The 18,095-nt window shown below is 45.4% G+C and overlaps 5 protein-coding genes across 10 annotated transcripts in view; 2 read left to right on the plus strand and 3 right to left on the minus strand.

Moving 5' to 3' along the window:
* The window catches only part of LOC117890489 (ion transport peptide), a 32,171-nt gene that overhangs the window by 10,639 nt on the left and 3,437 nt on the right, over positions 1-18,095 (plus strand). For 3 of the 5 annotated variants that reach the window (XR_004648581.1, XR_004648582.1, XR_004648580.1), the window contains exons 2-3: positions 6,763-6,980; positions 7,646-8,452. Coding sequence is in view for 1 of the 5 variants with exons in the window: in XM_034795377.1 (XP_034651268.1) it covers positions 2,626-2,721; positions 6,763-6,980; positions 9,160-9,268 (423 nt within the window). In the remaining 4 variants the exon portion in view is untranslated. Of the gene's footprint in view, positions 1-2,488; positions 2,722-3,322; positions 3,338-5,970; positions 5,977-6,762; positions 6,981-7,645; positions 8,453-9,159; positions 10,413-18,095 lie in introns of those variants that run through there. The other 2 variants (XR_004648583.1, XM_034795377.1) reach the window with 2 other exon arrangements.
* On the minus strand, positions 10,151-12,331 carry LOC117890488 (inorganic pyrophosphatase). Its single transcript, XM_034795376.1, has 6 exons — positions 12,139-12,331; positions 11,480-11,598; positions 11,012-11,407; positions 10,792-10,946; positions 10,623-10,732; positions 10,151-10,310 (listed from the first exon to the last, which is right to left on the minus strand). The coding sequence occupies exons 1-6, from the start codon at positions 12,200-12,202 to the stop codon at positions 10,279-10,281; spliced, it is 876 nt and encodes a 291-aa protein (XP_034651267.1). The 5' UTR covers positions 12,203-12,331; the 3' UTR covers positions 10,151-10,278.
* LOC117890486 (GTP-binding protein 1) lies at positions 12,885-16,615 on the plus strand. 2 transcript variants are annotated; one of them, XM_034795373.1, is made up of 5 exons: positions 12,885-13,022; positions 13,958-14,329; positions 14,394-14,574; positions 14,637-14,979; positions 15,041-16,615. In XM_034795373.1, the coding sequence occupies exons 2-5, from the start codon at positions 14,056-14,058 to the stop codon at positions 16,250-16,252; spliced, it is 2,010 nt and encodes a 669-aa protein (XP_034651264.1). In that variant the 5' UTR covers positions 12,885-13,022; positions 13,958-14,055; the 3' UTR covers positions 16,253-16,615. The 2 variants fall into 2 exon arrangements, with proteins under 2 accessions (XP_034651264.1, XP_034651265.1); XM_034795374.1 differs by lacking the exon at positions 12,885-13,022 and adding an exon at positions 13,753-13,881.
* LOC117890491 (protein NCBP2AS2 homolog) lies at positions 16,535-17,092 on the minus strand. Its single transcript, XM_034795381.1, has 2 exons — positions 16,884-17,092; positions 16,535-16,826 (listed from the first exon to the last, which is right to left on the minus strand). Exons 1-2 carry the CDS (start codon positions 17,054-17,056, stop codon positions 16,745-16,747), a joined length of 255 nt encoding a protein of 84 aa, XP_034651272.1. The 5' UTR covers positions 17,057-17,092; the 3' UTR covers positions 16,535-16,744.
* On the minus strand, positions 17,022-17,786 carry LOC117890493 (mediator of RNA polymerase II transcription subunit 9; the record flags this gene model as incomplete). Its single annotated transcript, XM_034795383.1, has 3 exons — positions 17,022-17,232; positions 17,295-17,358; positions 17,515-17,786. Coding segments are annotated over 3 exons (501 nt in total), but the record flags the coding sequence as incomplete, so codon positions are not given.

Below are 18,095 nucleotides of genomic sequence, written 5' to 3' on the forward strand. Positions count from 1 at the left end.
TGTCTTTGGCCCCAAACACTCTAACCAAATCGTTGGAATATAGGTCGTTGCTTTTCCATTTTTCAAATATTTGCATTTGTTTTCATTTGTGTGTTTTTATTTGCTTGCTTGCCAATTGCTAAACCAGAAGAGAAGTGATTCCGATTTCATTTCACACACACATCTGTGATCCTTTATATCCTTAAGCTCTCAATGGCTCTGGCATTTCCTTTCTCTGTACTCAGATGCTCCACGATAATCAGCTTAAACAGTGACAGTTTCAACCGAAAATAAACCACACCTTGCGCTGTGGATTGGGGGAGATCGCTGCCTCACTGATCACTGATCCCCCTGCGGACGCTCAGGCATCTCCAGCTGCGTCTCGGTCTCGTAATGGCCCTATCGAGAGCTCTCCCAGCTCCCATCTCCCAGCTCCCAGCGCACACGCTGCTTTACGTTTCATTAATTGCCCGACAGTCGATTCGCGTCTCCATAATATTCAAATCTGAATGCAGTCGCCCAATAAAGAAGGCAAAAACTTAATTATGTGATTTATAAGCTTTTCGAATTTATTTAAAACAAAACGTTCAACCAGCAACAACAACAACAACAACAGCAACAACAGCACTGAAAATTGGCACACAATCAGCAAAAAGGCGATCAACATTTTGGCACTTGTTGTTGCTGTTGTTGCTTTTAAATATTTTTCAAGTAATTTCCTCAATGGACTTGTTTATTTACTTACACTTATACTTGTACACAAAATGCACACACACAAATGCAAACTGTTATACGATTAAATGTGGAGAGTGAAACGTGTGACAGGCTTCTGTGCGCCCGTGCCTCAAATGTCTGATTCTGCCCCTGTCCCTGCCCCTGCCCCGGCCACGAACTCATTGGAATCTACGCTCTGAGCCACAGTTGGGGCTGTGGCTGTGTCTGTAGCTGTGCCTCCTGCATGATTATTTCGAGTGCATTTGGAAAACAAACTGAAACCCGTTCGCCATGCTAAATTGTTTTGCTTTCAATTAAACTAATAAAATGCCAATTGCCAGTCGGTGTATGTCCGTCTATCTGTCTGTCTGTCTGTCAGTTTGTTTTGTGCCAAATGGTCGCCCAACTGGCTGGCACGACGGCGGCAAACGGCGAACGGAAAACGGCAACCACAGACCAGCAGACCGACAAACGTCAGCAATGTGGCAGTGGCTTAGGCAGCCAAGCGAATGCATTTCTTGATCGAATGCTTTTTCTGCCATTACGTTCGCCAAACAGTGAGCCATGAGAGCCAAATAGATCGATGAATGAAGAGACAAAAGAGCAGTTGGATGCCCATAAATTTCGCTGCTCGAGAAAGAAAGTGTTGAATTACTGCAGAATATTAAATACAATAAATCAATCATCAGTCACATGTAATAATCATATCATAAAGTTCATTTATCTTAGCACTTTTGATACTGCTAATGCCTCCAAAGCTCTCCCAAATGTATGCAATGGAATTTCGGGAGCAGAGTTCGGACTCTTATCAACAACTGATTATGCAAGAGCAATTATAAAGCAATTAGGCGTTGAGAGGCGAAAGAGATAACCAGCTGATTACCAAACAGATCATCATATAAGTGGCCATAAAGATAAGGCCAGAACTCTAAGTCTGATTAGATGGGGATCGCTCGAACAGTTGCACTTTGAAATGTTCAGAGTGGAAAATTTAATTGTTGCTCTCTGATTAATTCACTTTTTGACATGAGAGACAGACAGAGAGAGAGAGATGGAGAGGTGGAATAACTAGTTTAGCCATGGCTCGTGAGCGTCAGCGTCAGCGTCATCGCTCCATATGTCATTGGGTATTCCGCCAGCGTTCTGCCACACACTCCCCAGAGCAAGTGGACGCAACAGCGGCACTGGTGGGGTGGAGGCTTAACGGCTTTTGCGGCACAAACTGGAAGCCGCCGATGAGCAGGCAGGCAGCCAGGCAGGCCACCGGTTAGGTATTCGCATCACGTATACGCCTGGGTGTTCCACTGCCAAACGAGTCGCGCTCTCCCCCGATCACAAGCACACACAGACACAAGCCAACACACACACACACACACTTACGCACAGTGGCATGTGCAGTGCCAGACTCGCTGTCGTCGCTGGCTCTCTTCGTGTCTGTGTGCGCCCGTCTGATAAGAGCATGAAGCAGCAGCAGCAGCAGCAGCAGCAGCAGCAGCAGCAGCAGCTGCGATGGCAACGCCACTGTGTGGCACAGCACCTCGACAACCTCAACAACCGCTGGCGATCTTCAGTGTTATTTTTGTTGGCAACACGAGTTGATTGCTCGCGCATGTCTCATCATTTTCCCCCGACGCTTTTCGCTCTCGCTTCTCGCTCTTTGGTGCCTGTCTCGTGCTCCGATCAGACTGACTTTTGTCACCTGCCGCGTTGTCTGTTGTCGCTCTTCAAACATATCCCGTGTTTGCCCGCCCAAAAGTGCAATTATCAGCGGACCACCAACTGTGTGAAGTGAACAACCGAGTGGAGTGTGCCCTTTTGGCAGTTGCCGATCTATTACGAAACCCTTTGCCATTAATCTCAATAACATCAATTGGATATACAAACACACCACACACAACCATACTTGAGTGCACTATCAATTGACTGGGAGCCATGCATCGCAACGATGTCTCCAGTGGCGCTGGAAGCCATAGAAAGGCCCTGGATCAGCAGCAGAAGCACCGAACTGCAACAGCCGATGCAGTCACAGTGAGCGAGGGGTTTAGGGTTTAACTAAATATTATTTACTATATTAATCTGCAGAATACCCACCATTCGCGCCACTTAAGCAACTCCCTCGATCCGTTTGAATCATTTCCGTTTCATGGAACTTCAAGCCCAAGCCCAAGCCCGTACTTATCGTTGTATTATCTATTTGATATCTTAGCAAATATTTATGCACACATCACAGAGATATAATATATTTCCAAGAAATTGTTTATGTGTGAATTAGGATTTGCAGGAGAAAGAGAAAGAGTTTGTTGAAGATTTCACGATTTTAGAAACGTTTCTTCAGTGGCTTTAACTGGCTTCAGCCAGTGGCCAGTGGAGAGACACGATATTATGCGTTTCTTTTTGCTGTCTTTGCTGTTTTCCTGTTTTGCATTTCGCTGGCACACAGCACCAGCGATAACCGGAGATTTTTCATGAATAAATGAATATTAATTGAATATACTCGCGAGTCCCCCGTTCCCCGTTCCCCGTTCCCGTACCCATGCAAATTGCTTCTTGGCGTGTGTGTGTGGAGGAGACTCTCCTGGCATGTCCATCAAATTAACAGAAGCGTTTAGTGATCCACGCAGGCGCAACGGCCGCACCAGCAGCACCACCACCACGACTTGCCACTTGCTGGTGTGGTTTGGTGTGCCACTTTGGTGGATTGGTGGTACCAAGCAGTCTCGCCATCGAATGTTTGCCGCCGTTGTTTTTTGCGTTCCTAAGCACATTTTAGTTTCGCTGCAGCAAGAAAAAACATATCTTCATATGGCCATTGGCAAACTGTTGGCGGGGGGGCACAGCGTGGGGGGACGCAGGCAGCGAAGAGCAGCAACTGGGGGGGCTGCCAGGCTGGCTGGCAGTTTGTGTTTTGGCTGTCGGTGGCCTGCCATGCTTGCGTAGCCAAGCGTTACACACAGCCAGACAATATCGCAATATGTACGTGTACATAGGTACCTATGAATGTACATATGTATCCACTCTACTGGGTAGTACATAAGTATGTACAATGCACGCGTTTGTTTGGCCACCGTTTTGCAGGAATAGCGTAGTCGCTGTTGCTGTCGCCCTCGTATATCTGTATAAGCCACATGGGTTAAGGTATATATATCTTCCGATAACACTTCTCACATTCCAAGACAAATCCATGAGGGGGAAAACTGATAAGAAGTCCCCAAGTGACAACCAGCTGGACTTGAATCCATTCTATTAATAGCGCAAGCAATTTGAATCGACTAGAAGATGACCCTTAAACGGGGTTGCCGCTCGCTGAGATTGCTTCAGTGTTGTATAGCAGTGTTGGTGGTAACGTAAGAACTGCGCTCTCTTGCTCTCTGTGAGCTAAGTTATAGTTGAGGTCAGTGTTGCAAAAGCTTTAAGTCTGTCTCTCTCTCTCCTGCGTACCGTTATGCACATGAAAGGCAACGACACATTTGCCTATGTACGAGCATACCCTTCGCGGTGCGGTGTTTGGTAGGCAGGCGGGCACAATAATAATTATAAACTATTGCGCAAAAAAGAATTCACAATCCGTTTGTCTGCTATAATTGCCATAATTATTTTTGGCTCATGACTTCATTCAATGTCGCCTAGCAAATGAAAACATCGCAACAAATCGGATCGGCATCGAACAGCACAGCACAGCACAGCAATCAAATCAAAGTTGAATAGTGAACAATCAGAGAACAATCAACAACATGGCAATTGAGAGCCAGAGCCAGAGCCAGAGTGGCAGGCAGTGGCGTGCGTGCGACTCGCTCCAATGATTCAGTTATACAAACACATACACAGATATATACACACATATACATATATTCTCGTAACGCATCTGTGTGTGTGTGTGTGTGTATTTGAATAATGGGATAACTTGTATGTATGGCACACTCTCAACTTGAATTGATACAAAGCGTCGGCCGACAAATAAAATCAATTGGCAGCTAATCAAAAGTCAAATGCAAACAAATTGCCAGCACATGCTGCCAGCGAGTGACGCTGACAGCGACAGAGACAACAAAATCAACGAAGAGGAAAGACGAAAGACGCAAGACGCAAGAGTGAAGAGTCGAAGATCTCGAAGATCGATTAAGGCAATCACGTTCGTTGGCTCCTTTTTGTGGTTTCTGTGGTCAACGATGAAGTCATTTCATTTCATTTCATTCAACATCTCTCTCTCTCTCTCTCTCTCTTCTCTCCTTCAACTTTCCCTTGCCCTCACTCTGCCCACTCACTCCTTCCTGTTACATTATCTCTGACGCTTGTGCCGCATATCGATTATACAATTTATGCGGCCGGCAAAAGAGCGTTAAAAATAAATGCATGCACCCAAAGCCCGAAACTTGCCGCAGATGCCAATCAATGATGCCATAAATCGTGCAACTCGAAGCCAATTAGCACTGTCCCAGTCGAACTGGCAAAGCGAACCCGATACGCTGCTCAAACCACCGCCGAACATGCCACACAAGTACATTATGTGCAGATACTGTGGAAATGCGAGTACTGCAGAGCTTCCTCATGCAACAGCCCAGCTGTTGCACTTTGCCCCTCTGACGCAAAACCAAATGTGGGCGACATTTGGCCACCACTTGCACTTTTCATTGCCTCACACGTGTGTGCCACAGCTGCTAATTAATGGATCTCAGAGCAGAACAGACTTAAAGGTGTTTCGCAGATGAAGACAGGGCCTACTTTTAGGGGCCTGTATGGTAAATGGTGCCAATTAATAGCCACTCGTAAATAAAGAACACACTCAATAAACGATCGAACAGTTGCTCGCGATATTTGTTTATACGCTTTGCTGTTGGCTAGGCCACTTGGCAAGCGACTGATGAACTTTCTTAGAATTCCCATTCGCATTCCTCAATGCCCATATACCATACACCATATACCCATTCCCACTGCCATAAATCAAAAGCAGAGCGAAAATGCGCTCAACTTAATTGAATACATCAACAAGGCAATAACAAATCAATTTAACTTAAAAACTGAACTGAAAAGAACAGAACAGATTCCCAGATTCGACAGCCGAATCATCTCGCGACTCGTATAAATAAATCACAAGAACAGCAATGGGAATGGGCACTCGCTGCCCAGTGTGCTCCTTCTCCTTTCATGTTGTTGCTGCTGCCAGAAATAGTCGTTGCCGCGTCGTGCTGTCTGCTTGTGTTTTCATTCAGCTTTTCCATTTTTCAATCACCGCGTGTGCTGCGGAGGAGGCTGCCGACACAAGAATTTCCCACATTTCATGTCCAAGCACAAAAACAATTGGCACAATGCGCAAATGGAAAATATTTGCAATTTTAATCGAATTATTCAATAGTTTGGAATGTGCTCCTTGTGCTCCGACTTGTAATTGAGACTCGAGAGAGAGAGAGAGCAGAATACGCAAAGTAAACAAATTTTTACGAGTATTTGGGGGCTTGTCTCTCTGTCACACGTAGCTGTGTGTGGGCATGTGGGAATGTAAATGAATGCTGTCTCTCTCACCACGAAACTTACATCATAAATAAAGCAAAGCCGACAGTTTGCAAATAATGCAATAAACATTGAAATTGTCTGGCTATTTATAGAGCTTGTCCTACGATAAGATCGTCTGCAACTGCAATTGCACCTTTGCAGACAGCGCAGACAGCGCAGACAGTGCAGAAGACAGAGATGGGGTTTACGAGTATTTTTAGCCGCCAGTCGCCACTGTCAGGCGGTGTCTATTTATAGCGACCAAGCGATGCCAATCGTTGCAACTTGCATGTGATGGAGGCCCCGAGGCCGATGCTGCCCTTGCCCCTGTCCCTGTCCCTGTTCCTATGCCTGTCTCTGTGGCGGCTTCGTTTCAAGGCTCGACTTGGCCCATATCTGCTTACCCAGATGGCTCGGATCTCGGCTAATTGCAGCTTGCCAGCGTCTTCCCATAAGTTCTGTACAAGTGGGAATCTATTTATAGTGCATTTCCGGTTGCTTCTCGCCTGTTTTGCTCAACCAACTAACCTCACGTTTCTGGTTGGCCTTTGCCTTTGCCTTTTGCCCTTTTGCCTTTTGCAGATGTGTTCCCGCAACATAAAGATCTCGGTGGTGCTGTTTCTCGTCTTGATACCAATCTTCACAGCCTTGCCACACAACCACAATCTGTCGAAGCGCAGCAACTTCTTCGATCTGGAGTGCAAGGGGATCTTCAACAAGACCATGTTCTTTCGCCTGGATCGCATCTGCGAGGACTGCTATCAGCTGTTCCGCGAGACGAGTATACATCGGTTATGCAAGTAAGTTGACAATCAAAACACATCCACATCCACATCCACATCCATCCAACATATAACTAACACAATCCTGCAGCAGAGATTCCACCCAAAAACAGCGGTCCGATCGATAATGAATCTGATTTGCCTGAAAGCATTTCAAGGCGAACCAAATGGGAAATGGAAACATTCATTCTCTTGGAGTCCGGTCGGATTTCAGAGACCCCAGAGATCCGAGGCCCTGGCACAGATCAGATGGGAATCGGGGCAATTGGTCATTGGCCTGTGGCCTGAGGCCTTGCTGCTGTTCTATTCTAAACACCTTTTTGTTTTGGAGGCCTTCCGTTACTTTCTACTCGACTTTCTACATCTTTGGTTCTTGTCTATTCGATGCAGGGCCAATTGTTTCGCCCACGAAACCTTCGGGGACTGCCTCAAGGTGCTGCTGATCGACGATGATGAAATATCGCAGCTGCAGCACTCTATGAAAGTGATCAACGGATCGCCCTATCCATTTCACAAACCTATTTTCAAATAGATTACTTATGTTTCACCTTCCTTCCTTCCCTTCTTTTACGATTTCTGTTTCTGTTTCCATTTCTATTTATATTTCTGCTTGCGGTTATGTTTTTGACTTGGTGATTATTTATTTGTTTATGTTTCATTATGATTTTCGTGTTTAATTATAGGAAAGACTGCTTTGATTCGAAATGGTTTGGCGAGTGCCTGAAAGTGTTGCTAATACCAGAAGAAGAGGTATCAAACTTGCAGCACTTTCTGAGAGTTGTGAACGGTTCGCCCATATCCTTCAACATGACGCCGGGCCAAACATAACTCTAAGATCTTGAGCCAAGCCCCCTCCTCCCCTCTCCCGCACAGAGGTCAAGATCAAGAGAGCCCGAACAAAACACAGAACAAATTTAATTATTTAAATGCCCAAATTTAATTCGTACTTATTTATTACTGTAGGCAATACAGTTTCTACTATATGTGTTTTTTTAAAAACGAATTACTTTTATTAATTTATTGAGAACGTTATGCGTTTGTTGTAAGTAACATAAATCGTAGGGAAGCAGCCACCGCATGGAGATGCAAAAATGTAGAGAAAGATACGATCAAAGTGGGAGTAACAGAGTGGGTGGTGGGTTACCCTCTGCTACCCTCTGGCATCGAAGTATTTATTTATAAGTATTCCTAGCTTGTTTTATTATTATTACGATTATTATTCTAATTATTATTATGTTATGTATATACAATAAACAAAAGAAATCCATTGTTTTAAATCCATTTAGAGTAGAATACAGCATTTAATTTTAAATTTTACACACGATACAAATCTGCGGAAAACCCACACCCCCACAACCCCACAGCCCCACTCCCCGAGACACACACCCACATACACACACCTAACACACGAGACCGAAAGTATTTTGCAAATGTATTACAATTAATTTTGTAACGATTAAGCCCCTAATTAGCGTAAATCTGAGAAGAGAGTGGAATACACATGCAAATGTATTTCTATATATGTATGGGAATCTATTGCTATAGCATATACCCCCAAAACTTATCCACGTATCCCGCACCCATACACTAAACTACTAAACTAAACGCTTAGTCTTAACGCAACTAAAACGCAATTTGTGCAAAACACAAACAAAAAACCTTTGGTAAAAGCACACAAAAAAAAGAAGAAGGAAATTACATTACAAATGTAGAAAAAAACAGACCATCATTCGCTGGCTATTTGAGAGAGAGTGAGAGAGAGAGAGACGAGGTGGGGAGAGGAGAGCATCAAAATTGTGATAAATGAGAATTAGAAATGCGAAGCAGACACCAGCCAGAAAGAATCCCAGAACCTCACACAACCAGAACCAGAACCAGAACCAGAAAGAGAGCGGAACACAGAGAATGGCAGTGAAAGACGCCAGAGAAGCGTTAACCGATCGCTAACCGTTTTTGTTTTGGTACGTTTTTATTTTATTTTTAGTTATTTAATTTGTCTTTAAAAGTTTTGCATTTTTAACAGTCGCCGTTTTGCATTTTTTTACTTTTTTACATGCATATCCGGCTTGACGAAAGTTGAGAATTTTTGACTATTGCATTTTGGCTCACATATTTTTTGAATGAGCGTGTTCGAAAATTCCCTTAAAATGTTATCCATGTAAGATATCTAATGTGTGCACTGCTCTATCCGAAACAGGCAAGAATGCTTCGGATCGCCCTTCTTCAATGCCTGCATAGAGGCTCTTCAGCTGCACGAGGAAATGGACAAATATAACGAATGGCGCGATACCCTGGGCCGAAAGTAAACGGGCACTGGCACTGGCACTGGCCTTGGCTTTGGCACTGGCACGAGCAGCTACTTAATTCTATAACCTAACCATACTATGTACTACTACTATACATCTATCTAGCCACGATAGTGGCAGAACCAGAATACGATACGGCACGAAACAATGGCATCAAGGAAACAAACGATCGATCGACCCGAGAAGATGACAAGAAAATGTCTAAAAACTTGAAATAAATAAAACTTAAAGCGAGAGAAACAAAACAAACACAAAACCAAACAGAAATGTTGCAAAAAATATTAACTACATATTAACAACGATTATTGTATGCCACATGCATGTGGGAGAGTAGAAATTCGAATTCAGTTTGTTGTATTTTGTTTGTTCTGTTCCGGCCGATCCAGCCATTGTATAACAGTCTCGTGGAGAATTTAGTTTAGTTATAACGAGAATTATGATAGTTTCATTTAGTTCTTCCATAGAAAAGCCAGCAAAAGCAAAGCAAACGAACAAGAATCAAAATGTCTGATGTAAATAAATTATTTGTCTTCTCTTTTTAAATAATTCTACGCATACGCACTTATTTATAATGCCTCTATATATATTTTGTACATTTCCTTCATTTTGTAAGCTTAAGTTATTAACCTGTTATGGCAATGAGTTGAACGTTCTACCACACCACACACACTGTAAGGGGTACCATCGTAGTACCATCGGATAATCCATGCCACAGCAATAGAGCATTGAAAAAGCAAAAGAAATCCACTACAATACACGGCACAATTCGATTCGATTTAGTCTACCATTGCAAATGCATAACTATTAATTAATTTAAACTTGTTTGGATCTAGTCGTAAAATATAAATAAAGATTGTATATTTCAAGAGGAGACAGTCGGCGGTGATTTTTACTTGCGGTGCAAAACTTTATTATAACTTCAATATACTCTCTCCATAATCAACATTTCAAGTGCCAAAAAAGTCTTCACATTAGTATGATATCAGAAATCAAGCTGCAGCACCATCGCATTACTTGAGATGAATGAAATGCCAAGTGTCGACTGCAAGAACAAGAGGAATATGGATTTAACGAGGTTTATTTCCTATAAAACATACTATATACAAGTGTAAACAGAATAAAGCAAAGATACTTATGGCATGTAGTAACATTTTGGGATTATTTACAGCGGGGAATAGTCTTTTGTTTGTCGGATTTAGATTTGTGATAGTTAATTAGTTGAGTAAAGCATGCGGATTGTGTTTTGGACTTTTGTGACCAATTTGTTGCTTAGGCGAGGGTTGTTCAAATCGGGTGGGAAATGCGGGATATGCAGGCAGCGACTATAAGTTTGATTTGGCATAGTAAACCTTACCTGTGTCGACCTCTTCCTCAACCTGGCCACCCTCTGGTGCCTCGGCAAACAGCTTGTCAGCCTCCTCCTTGGGGACGACGAATTCGGAATTGCGATTGGTAATGTTGGTGCTGCAAACAACAATCAAGAGATAATGAAAATCGATGTTCATGGATGCCACAACACTCACCAAGAGATTGAGTGGTCGCCCACACTGCTCTGATTGATCAGAGTCTGCCAGAACTTGTGGGTCTCGGCAATGATCGAGGTGGCGAACTCAGCGTTCTTCGCGTCACCGTTGAAAGCAAACTGGTTCTCTGGCTTGCCATCGGGGATTTTGTAGATCTATCGGATTGGAAGTGCAGCAGGTTAGCGAGGAACATGAAAATGTACCGTCTGACGGCTCCTACCTTGAACCATTCAACAGTGGCGCGCAGCAAGCCGGGGAAGTACTGATCCACATCGGAAATATCGTTGACCTTCGACGCCAGCGGATCGTTCACATCAATGGCAATGATTTTCCAATCAGTTTCGCCCTCATCGATGAGTGCAATGGTGCCCAGGACCTTGACCTGCATGACATCGCCACGCTTGGCCACACGGTAGCCAATTTCAATGACATCAATGGGATCGTTGTCACCCTTGCAGCCCGTTGATGGCTCAATGTGGTCGGGGTTCTCCCAGGTCTGGGGCAGGGCACCGTAGTTCCAAATGTAACCCTTGTGGGGGAAGCAGTTGGCCACAAAGCGCAGCTTGCCCTTCTTGATGTCCTGCTTAATGGGGTTCAAGGGCGTCTTCAGGCTGATCTAAAATGTCAAACACGCAATCGTTGAATTATGTCTAGCCAAGATTTGTTGTTTTTTATTGTCCTTGCTCACCTCCATCTTGGCGTTGGTCCAACGTGGAACCTCCACAACCATGTTGTAGATGGTCTTCTCCTCATTGGCGTACAATGGAATGTCGTGCATCGGTGAGATGACATTGCCGCATTTATTTTCTGTTGAAAGTAAAATAAATTACGCCTATTAAACAATCGCCAACTGGACACGCAATCCACCAAAGTTGATTAATTCATAGTGGCTGTCTAAAGGAGGCACCCCCTCATATCTTTGCGCGATAAAATTCATCAGCCAATTCAATTTCCCCCATTTCCGATATGATAAGCTGATAAGTTCAAGGCGCAGTGCACTTAGGTCCAATATAGAAAAAGGAACAAGGTGAATTCCCGTACATCCGCAATAGCGCTGCCCTTTGGACTTAGGTCCAATGTAGAAGAAGGAACAAGGGGAATTCCCGAACATCCGCAATAGCGCAGCCCTTTGCTGATAAAGCTATGCGTTGAATAACCAGAGTCCGGTTTGACTTGTTGCATAACAACATAGCTATGGCCTAACATTAGCCGTAGTTTATGAAAGATCTCCCGTTCTAGCACAGATGCACAGTGATTGTGTCGTCTGGGAATGGATGCCGGGTCACATTGACCGGGCAGAGTTCGCACACATATGTAAGCAGCACAGCACACATTTTTCGTACTCACTGAAATAAAGGCTGTAGCTGGGCGAGTTCTTGGCTCCCTTCTCAACGGTCTCGTACTTGGACATGTCGACTTTTAGAGTTGGCTGAGTATTTAATTGAATGTTCCTTTGGCTCGGTGCACAAATAGTTTTTGCTGACGTCGTTTTGAGAAAACTGTGCAAGCGGCCGACTACCACACGTGAATTTCTTGTAATCAACATTTTTATTGCAGCCCTGCGCAGTGTGGCCGCTGATTTATCGACAAAATATACCGTCTCACACTAGAAAATATACCAAAATATACCTTGAAAATGATTCAGATCAAAATCGTATTACTCCATTTTGATATTCGATTATATAATAAAGGCTGGTTAGGACTCTCAGCACTGAAAGTATTATTTTATCCGATGGATGAATCAATTCTCTATAATCTAGCCAATGATAATAAGTTATTTTTATTGGTTTGCATATAAAAAAGGTTATACAATAGCAAGTACACATCCGTGGCTATTCACCAGGTATCGATAGTACCATCGACCATAAGCCTATCGATCATTTGAACATTAGTTTTTGGTTATTACCTTTAAAACGCGACTTTGTTTAAAAGGGGCTTGGAAACTAATTATAACATTAATCAAAGGAAATATGATATTCAAATGTCCATACTGTTGAGGTGTTCAACATTTCAAATGGAGAGGGGCCAAGTGGGTTAAGTTCGCTCTTTACTAGGTATATTTCGGTATATTTCTGATGGCCCGCGGTATGTTTTAAATCCGCGGTCACATAGGGTACGTGGCTAGAAAACAACAAATTCCAAAGTTAAAAAGTTTAAAGTGATAAATTTCGTGGGATTTTGGTAAATAACCAAACAACCGTCGGTGGGGCAAACAGGAGGCTACATGAAGTGTAAGTGGGAGTTAGCGGAAGAGCACCCAGCAGCGTCTTCTATTAGTTTCTGTCGCATCTTCCGCATCTTTGCCTGCAAAAGCAACAAAGACAAAACATCCTTTCACTTTTCTTCTTTATCCGTTCTCTTGTTCCTCGTACAACACGTACCGTTTTGTGTGTGTACGTGTGCAAGTGTGCACGAATGGGTTTTCAGGTGATAAATTCAGCTGATTTCTTGTACGATATGTTATTCAATGGGCAGAAAGCAGCCGTCCGCCGCATCCCCTTTCCCTACGTCCCACAAGACAAAATTCGCAATTTGCAAATAAAAACAAAAAATGGCGCAAGACAACAAACTTTGTTTGTGTTTGTTTTCGTTTTTCTATATACATATCCACATACATATGTATGTGTTTGTACATATATGCATGCATGTAGATACATATGTATGTAGATATGTATGAATGAAAACTTGTATACTTTTCATTGTTTGGCGCTAAAAATAAACAATTTCAGATTCTGTTTGGTGTCAACACCACAAAATATGCGTACCCTCTCATCTGTGTTTTGTTATATAAAAACCGAACGATCAGCTGTTGAACAACAAATTCAATGTAGAACATTCGATGGCGTCCACCAGATAGCGTCGATTTCGATTTCCGCGAAATTCGCAGGCTTAGAGATATGGAGTTAACTATTTCATCATTCCGGGGGTTCACATTTCGACAAACCGCTCTTCACATTTCGTCAGCCATTTCGTTTGGGGCTATAAATGCTGCGGCCGTCGCTTCTTTGTGTTCATTTCACAATCGAGATGCAAGCAAAGTGCACGCGCTACCAGACACTGCCATTACTAAGCCAAATGGGCGTTGGATAGGTCAGGCTCTACCTCGAGCTCCGCCTACTTAAGTGATTCTCATCTGACCAGCCACATTTGCCTCTTGCCATTACAGAATCAATCAAACATCACGCATCATCCCGCACACACATCTGAAAGGAAATGATTCCAAGGATACAGTAGACCCTGATCCTAACACTTAGAGAGCAACCAATGCATAGCAATAGTATGAATAACATACAGGGCGTCCCTCCACCGCCCCCCGTCGGAGTGGGCGTGGGCATTAAGACGGCCCGGAGCAACATCTTCAATGTGGATGGTTTGCCGCAGCAGATGGCCAGCCTGACCATCGACTACTCCAGCATACGGGGCAAGGATGTGCTGGTGGAGCCGAACGAGGAGCAGATGGAGCTGCTCCAGAAGCGACTGCTCGACCGCATAGCGGACAACTGTGGGGAGACCATCTACGAGCTTGGCGTGGGCGAGGGTGAGTCATATTTCCGGTTCAATGGCCCGTGCATGTGACTCCCTGTGTTCCGCTTCATTCGCAGATGGCAGCGATAAGGGACTGAATCCTGAGCAATTCGCTGCCTCCGTGGCCACGTTACATCTGCTGGCAGCCAACATCGATGCGGACGTGGTCAAGCTGCGCGAGCGGCGGGCAGAGAGGGGACAGACGGCCCAGTTCCTTATACGGAAGCACATCGAGACAACCGATTTCATGGAGATACGGTGAGCACAACCAGCCGAGACACCAATTGGCGACTCCAAGTCATAACACTTGAATCCTTCAGAGTGGCCGTTGTGGGCAATGTGGACGCTGGCAAGTCCACCCTGCTGGGCGTGCTCACCCACGGGGAGCTGGACAACGGACGCGGTCACGCGCGGCAGCGTCTGTTTCGCCACAAGCACGAAATTGAGAGCGGACGCACCAGCTCCGTGGGCAACGACATACTTGGCTTCGATGGTGTGGGCAATGTGGTCAACAAGCCGGACCACGGCCACTTGGACTGGGTTAAGATCTGCGAGAACTCGGCCAAGGTGATCACCTTCATCGATCTGGCAGGGCACGAGCGCTACCTGAAAACCACCGTCTTCGGCATGACTGGACATGCTCCCGACTTTGGAATGTTGATGGTGAGCACTAAAGCTTGACTGGTTTGGGGTTCCCGATTGCTTACCATTATCCTCATTTCAGATTGGAGCTAATGCTGGCATCATTGGCATGACCAAGGAGCATCTGGGCTTGGCCCTGGCTCTGGCCGTGCCCGTCTTTGTGGTGGTCACCAAAATCGACATGTGTCCGGCCAACGTCTTGCTGGACAATATGAAGATGCTAATCAAGATGCTCAAGTCGCAGGGCTGCCGCAAGGTGCCCGTGGTGGTGCGCACGCAGGACGACGTCGTTCTCAGTGCCACGAACTTTGTCAGCGAGCGTCTGTGTCCCATTTTCCAGGTGTCCAATGTGACCGGCGACAACCTGGGGCTGTTGAAAACGTTCCTCAATTTGCTGAGCACGCGGATGGCCGGCTCCGAGAGCCTGCCAGCCGAGTTCCAAATCGACGATGTCTACTCTGTGCCAGGCGTCGGCACAGTAGTCTCGGGAACCTGCCTCCAGGGCACCATCAAGCTGAACGACGGCCTCATGCTGGGCCCCGATGCAGTGGGGGGCTTTGTGCCGATCACCATCAAGAGCATACACCGCAAGCGGATGAATGTGGCACGCGTGCGGTGTGGCCAGACGGCGAGCTTCGCCCTGAAGAAGATCAAGCGCGCCTACCTGCGGAAGGGTATGGTGATGGTGTCGCCGGACTTGAAGCCCCAGGCCTGCTGGGAGTTCGAGGGAGAGATTCTGGTGCTCCATCACCCTACCACCATCTCGGCCAGATACCAGGCGATGGTCCACTGCGGCAGCATCCGACAAACGGCGTCCATCATACACATGTCGCGCGAATGCCTACGCACGGGCGACAAGGCCCAAGTGAAGTTCCGGTTCATCAAGCAGCCGGAGTACATACGAGCGGGCCAGCGACTGGTGTTCCGCGAGGGACGCACCAAGGCGGTGGGCAATATCCTGCGTCCCATGCCACACGCAGCCGCTTCGCCCTACCGACCCAAGCCCGCTAAGATGCAGTCCCGATCTCAGAACGGCGGTAGCAATGGCACCAACAACCGACAGCAGGGCCAGGGCAGCACCTCGGGTGCCAGCTGCAGCAAGGACGATGGCGAGGAGAAGCTGAATGGCGACAAGCGCGAGGGAGGCAGCCGACGAGGCGGCAAGCGGAAACGAAACAATCGTCCGCCCCTGCCCGGGACGAGTCAATCCAACGGCTCAGCCGCCCTATCGCTGCCGCTGCCCAGCACCGGCGAGGCATCGTCCTCGGTTGCGCCCGCAGCCTGCCCGGAGTGAGAACCGTTTCCTTTGTTCTTTCTAGTTATGTAAGCAAAAGTATTTGAAAGAAAAAACTCTGCCAAAGTCCGGCGACCCAATCAGTTTTGTTAAAAGAAAAAAAAAGAGAGAAACTATTTTGCTACTGGAATCCGAAGTGAGAGACCCATTTGGCCTGTAATAAATTGAAGCGTTTTCCGTTCTCGTCCACTGTAAAATGAGTTGACAAATCGAATTTGTTCTTCTGTTCGTAGACTTAAGATTCACCGATTTCACTGCACATTGAATTTTATATTTCTTTTCGATTTTTGACTCTAAATATAAGTTACTTAACCACGCAACGAACGGAGGAGTTAATGGACATTAAACGAATGATTTCACATCTTAGATCGTCTGCTCTATTGATTTCACTTATTTATTGGGAGGTTGTCTGGAAAAGGTTCCTACGGTATGGCTGACTATAATTTGGATTTCCCCCCGTTGATATTTACACATCCCAATGCCGCTGGGTGCCTAGTTTTTCTTGTCTTTGAGCTCCTTCTTGACACCCTCCAGTTCTTGTTTTACATTGTTCTTGAACATACTGATGAAGGATCTGTAATGGACCAAGAATTATCAGATTATTGGGTACTCTGTCTGCTGCTGGACTCACTTGAAGCGCTCCGGCGTCATCTCGTGCAGCCCCTGCTCCCTGGCCAGGCTCTTGGTGCGGTACATCAGGGAGACGACCAGCTGGGCAGCCCGTCGCATGGGATAGCTGTCTGCCATGCGCTGGATAAGCTGCTCATTGTTGGCCAGATACCGCATCAGAAGTCGCAGTACCATCTCGATGGCTCCTAGAACTCCGTGTCCTTGTACTTGCGTATGAGCTGCTGCTTCAGCTTCAGTTGATTCCGCAGTAGTTCGAGACGCTGCAACTGCTCGTCCTTGTTGTAGTCGATGCCGGGCAGCTGCCTGATTTGCTCGCGCGCTGACTCGAAGCGCTTCTGCAGCTCGAAGATCTGCAAGGGTCAGAAGATCAAGAATTGAGTTCATTTACACATCATCTATGGGATTTTCTCACCTTGTGGTTGCAGTCCTGTGACTCGCGCAGCTTCACGGCGTTCTCAAGCGGATCCTTTTCCACACTAAAAGAGACAGCAGAGCATTATGTAAGAGTTTCAATTAATTTGCGCCTTTTGTTTATTTCTTAAATAAATGTACTTGTGTGCATATGTGTCCAAGTGATTGACATTTCGGCCACTGACACCGCACACTTGTGGCACCGCAAAGCCTGAACCTACCAGCGCACCACGTCGTAGATTATCGGCAGAATCTCTATGTCCAATTGGTCGACCGTCAGCTGGCACTGGGTGCCGATGCCGTTGGAGGTCTGCGTCTCCTGTGAAATGGTCGGCTCGAAGGGCGAGTTGGAGGTTTGCACGAGGCCGTCGGCTGTTAGGATGGGTTTTCTGTCCTCGTTTTGATTGTTTGGCGATAATTCCATTATAAAGAGAAGAAAAAGAAAAATTTCGATGCCAGCGCCAGAATTAGGGACAGTGTGACCGCGCACGCACAAAAATATACCGAAATTTACCTTCTCATTTTTAAAATACCGTAAATATACCGCAATCTTAAATCATATTCCTAAATTTTTATGTTCTATTTGATATTACTAGCTTGCAAAACTTTTACCACTGAAACAATAATTAAAGCCGATTAAAAAATCAATTCTTAATAAGATTAGCTAGTTTTCAAACTAAAAAGGTCTAAAAAAACACAACTTATTGGGAAGAATTGCATTTCATGTCAATACTGGAAAACGTATCTTGGTAGCATGTTCTCAGTATGACCGTATCAAGAACAGTGCTGCAAAGGATAGAGG

The sequence above is a fragment of the Drosophila subobscura genome, chromosome E (assembly GCF_008121235.1).
Source record: "Drosophila subobscura isolate 14011-0131.10 chromosome E, UCBerk_Dsub_1.0, whole genome shotgun sequence".
Lineage (NCBI taxonomy): Eukaryota > Metazoa > Arthropoda > Insecta > Diptera > Drosophilidae > Drosophila > Drosophila subobscura.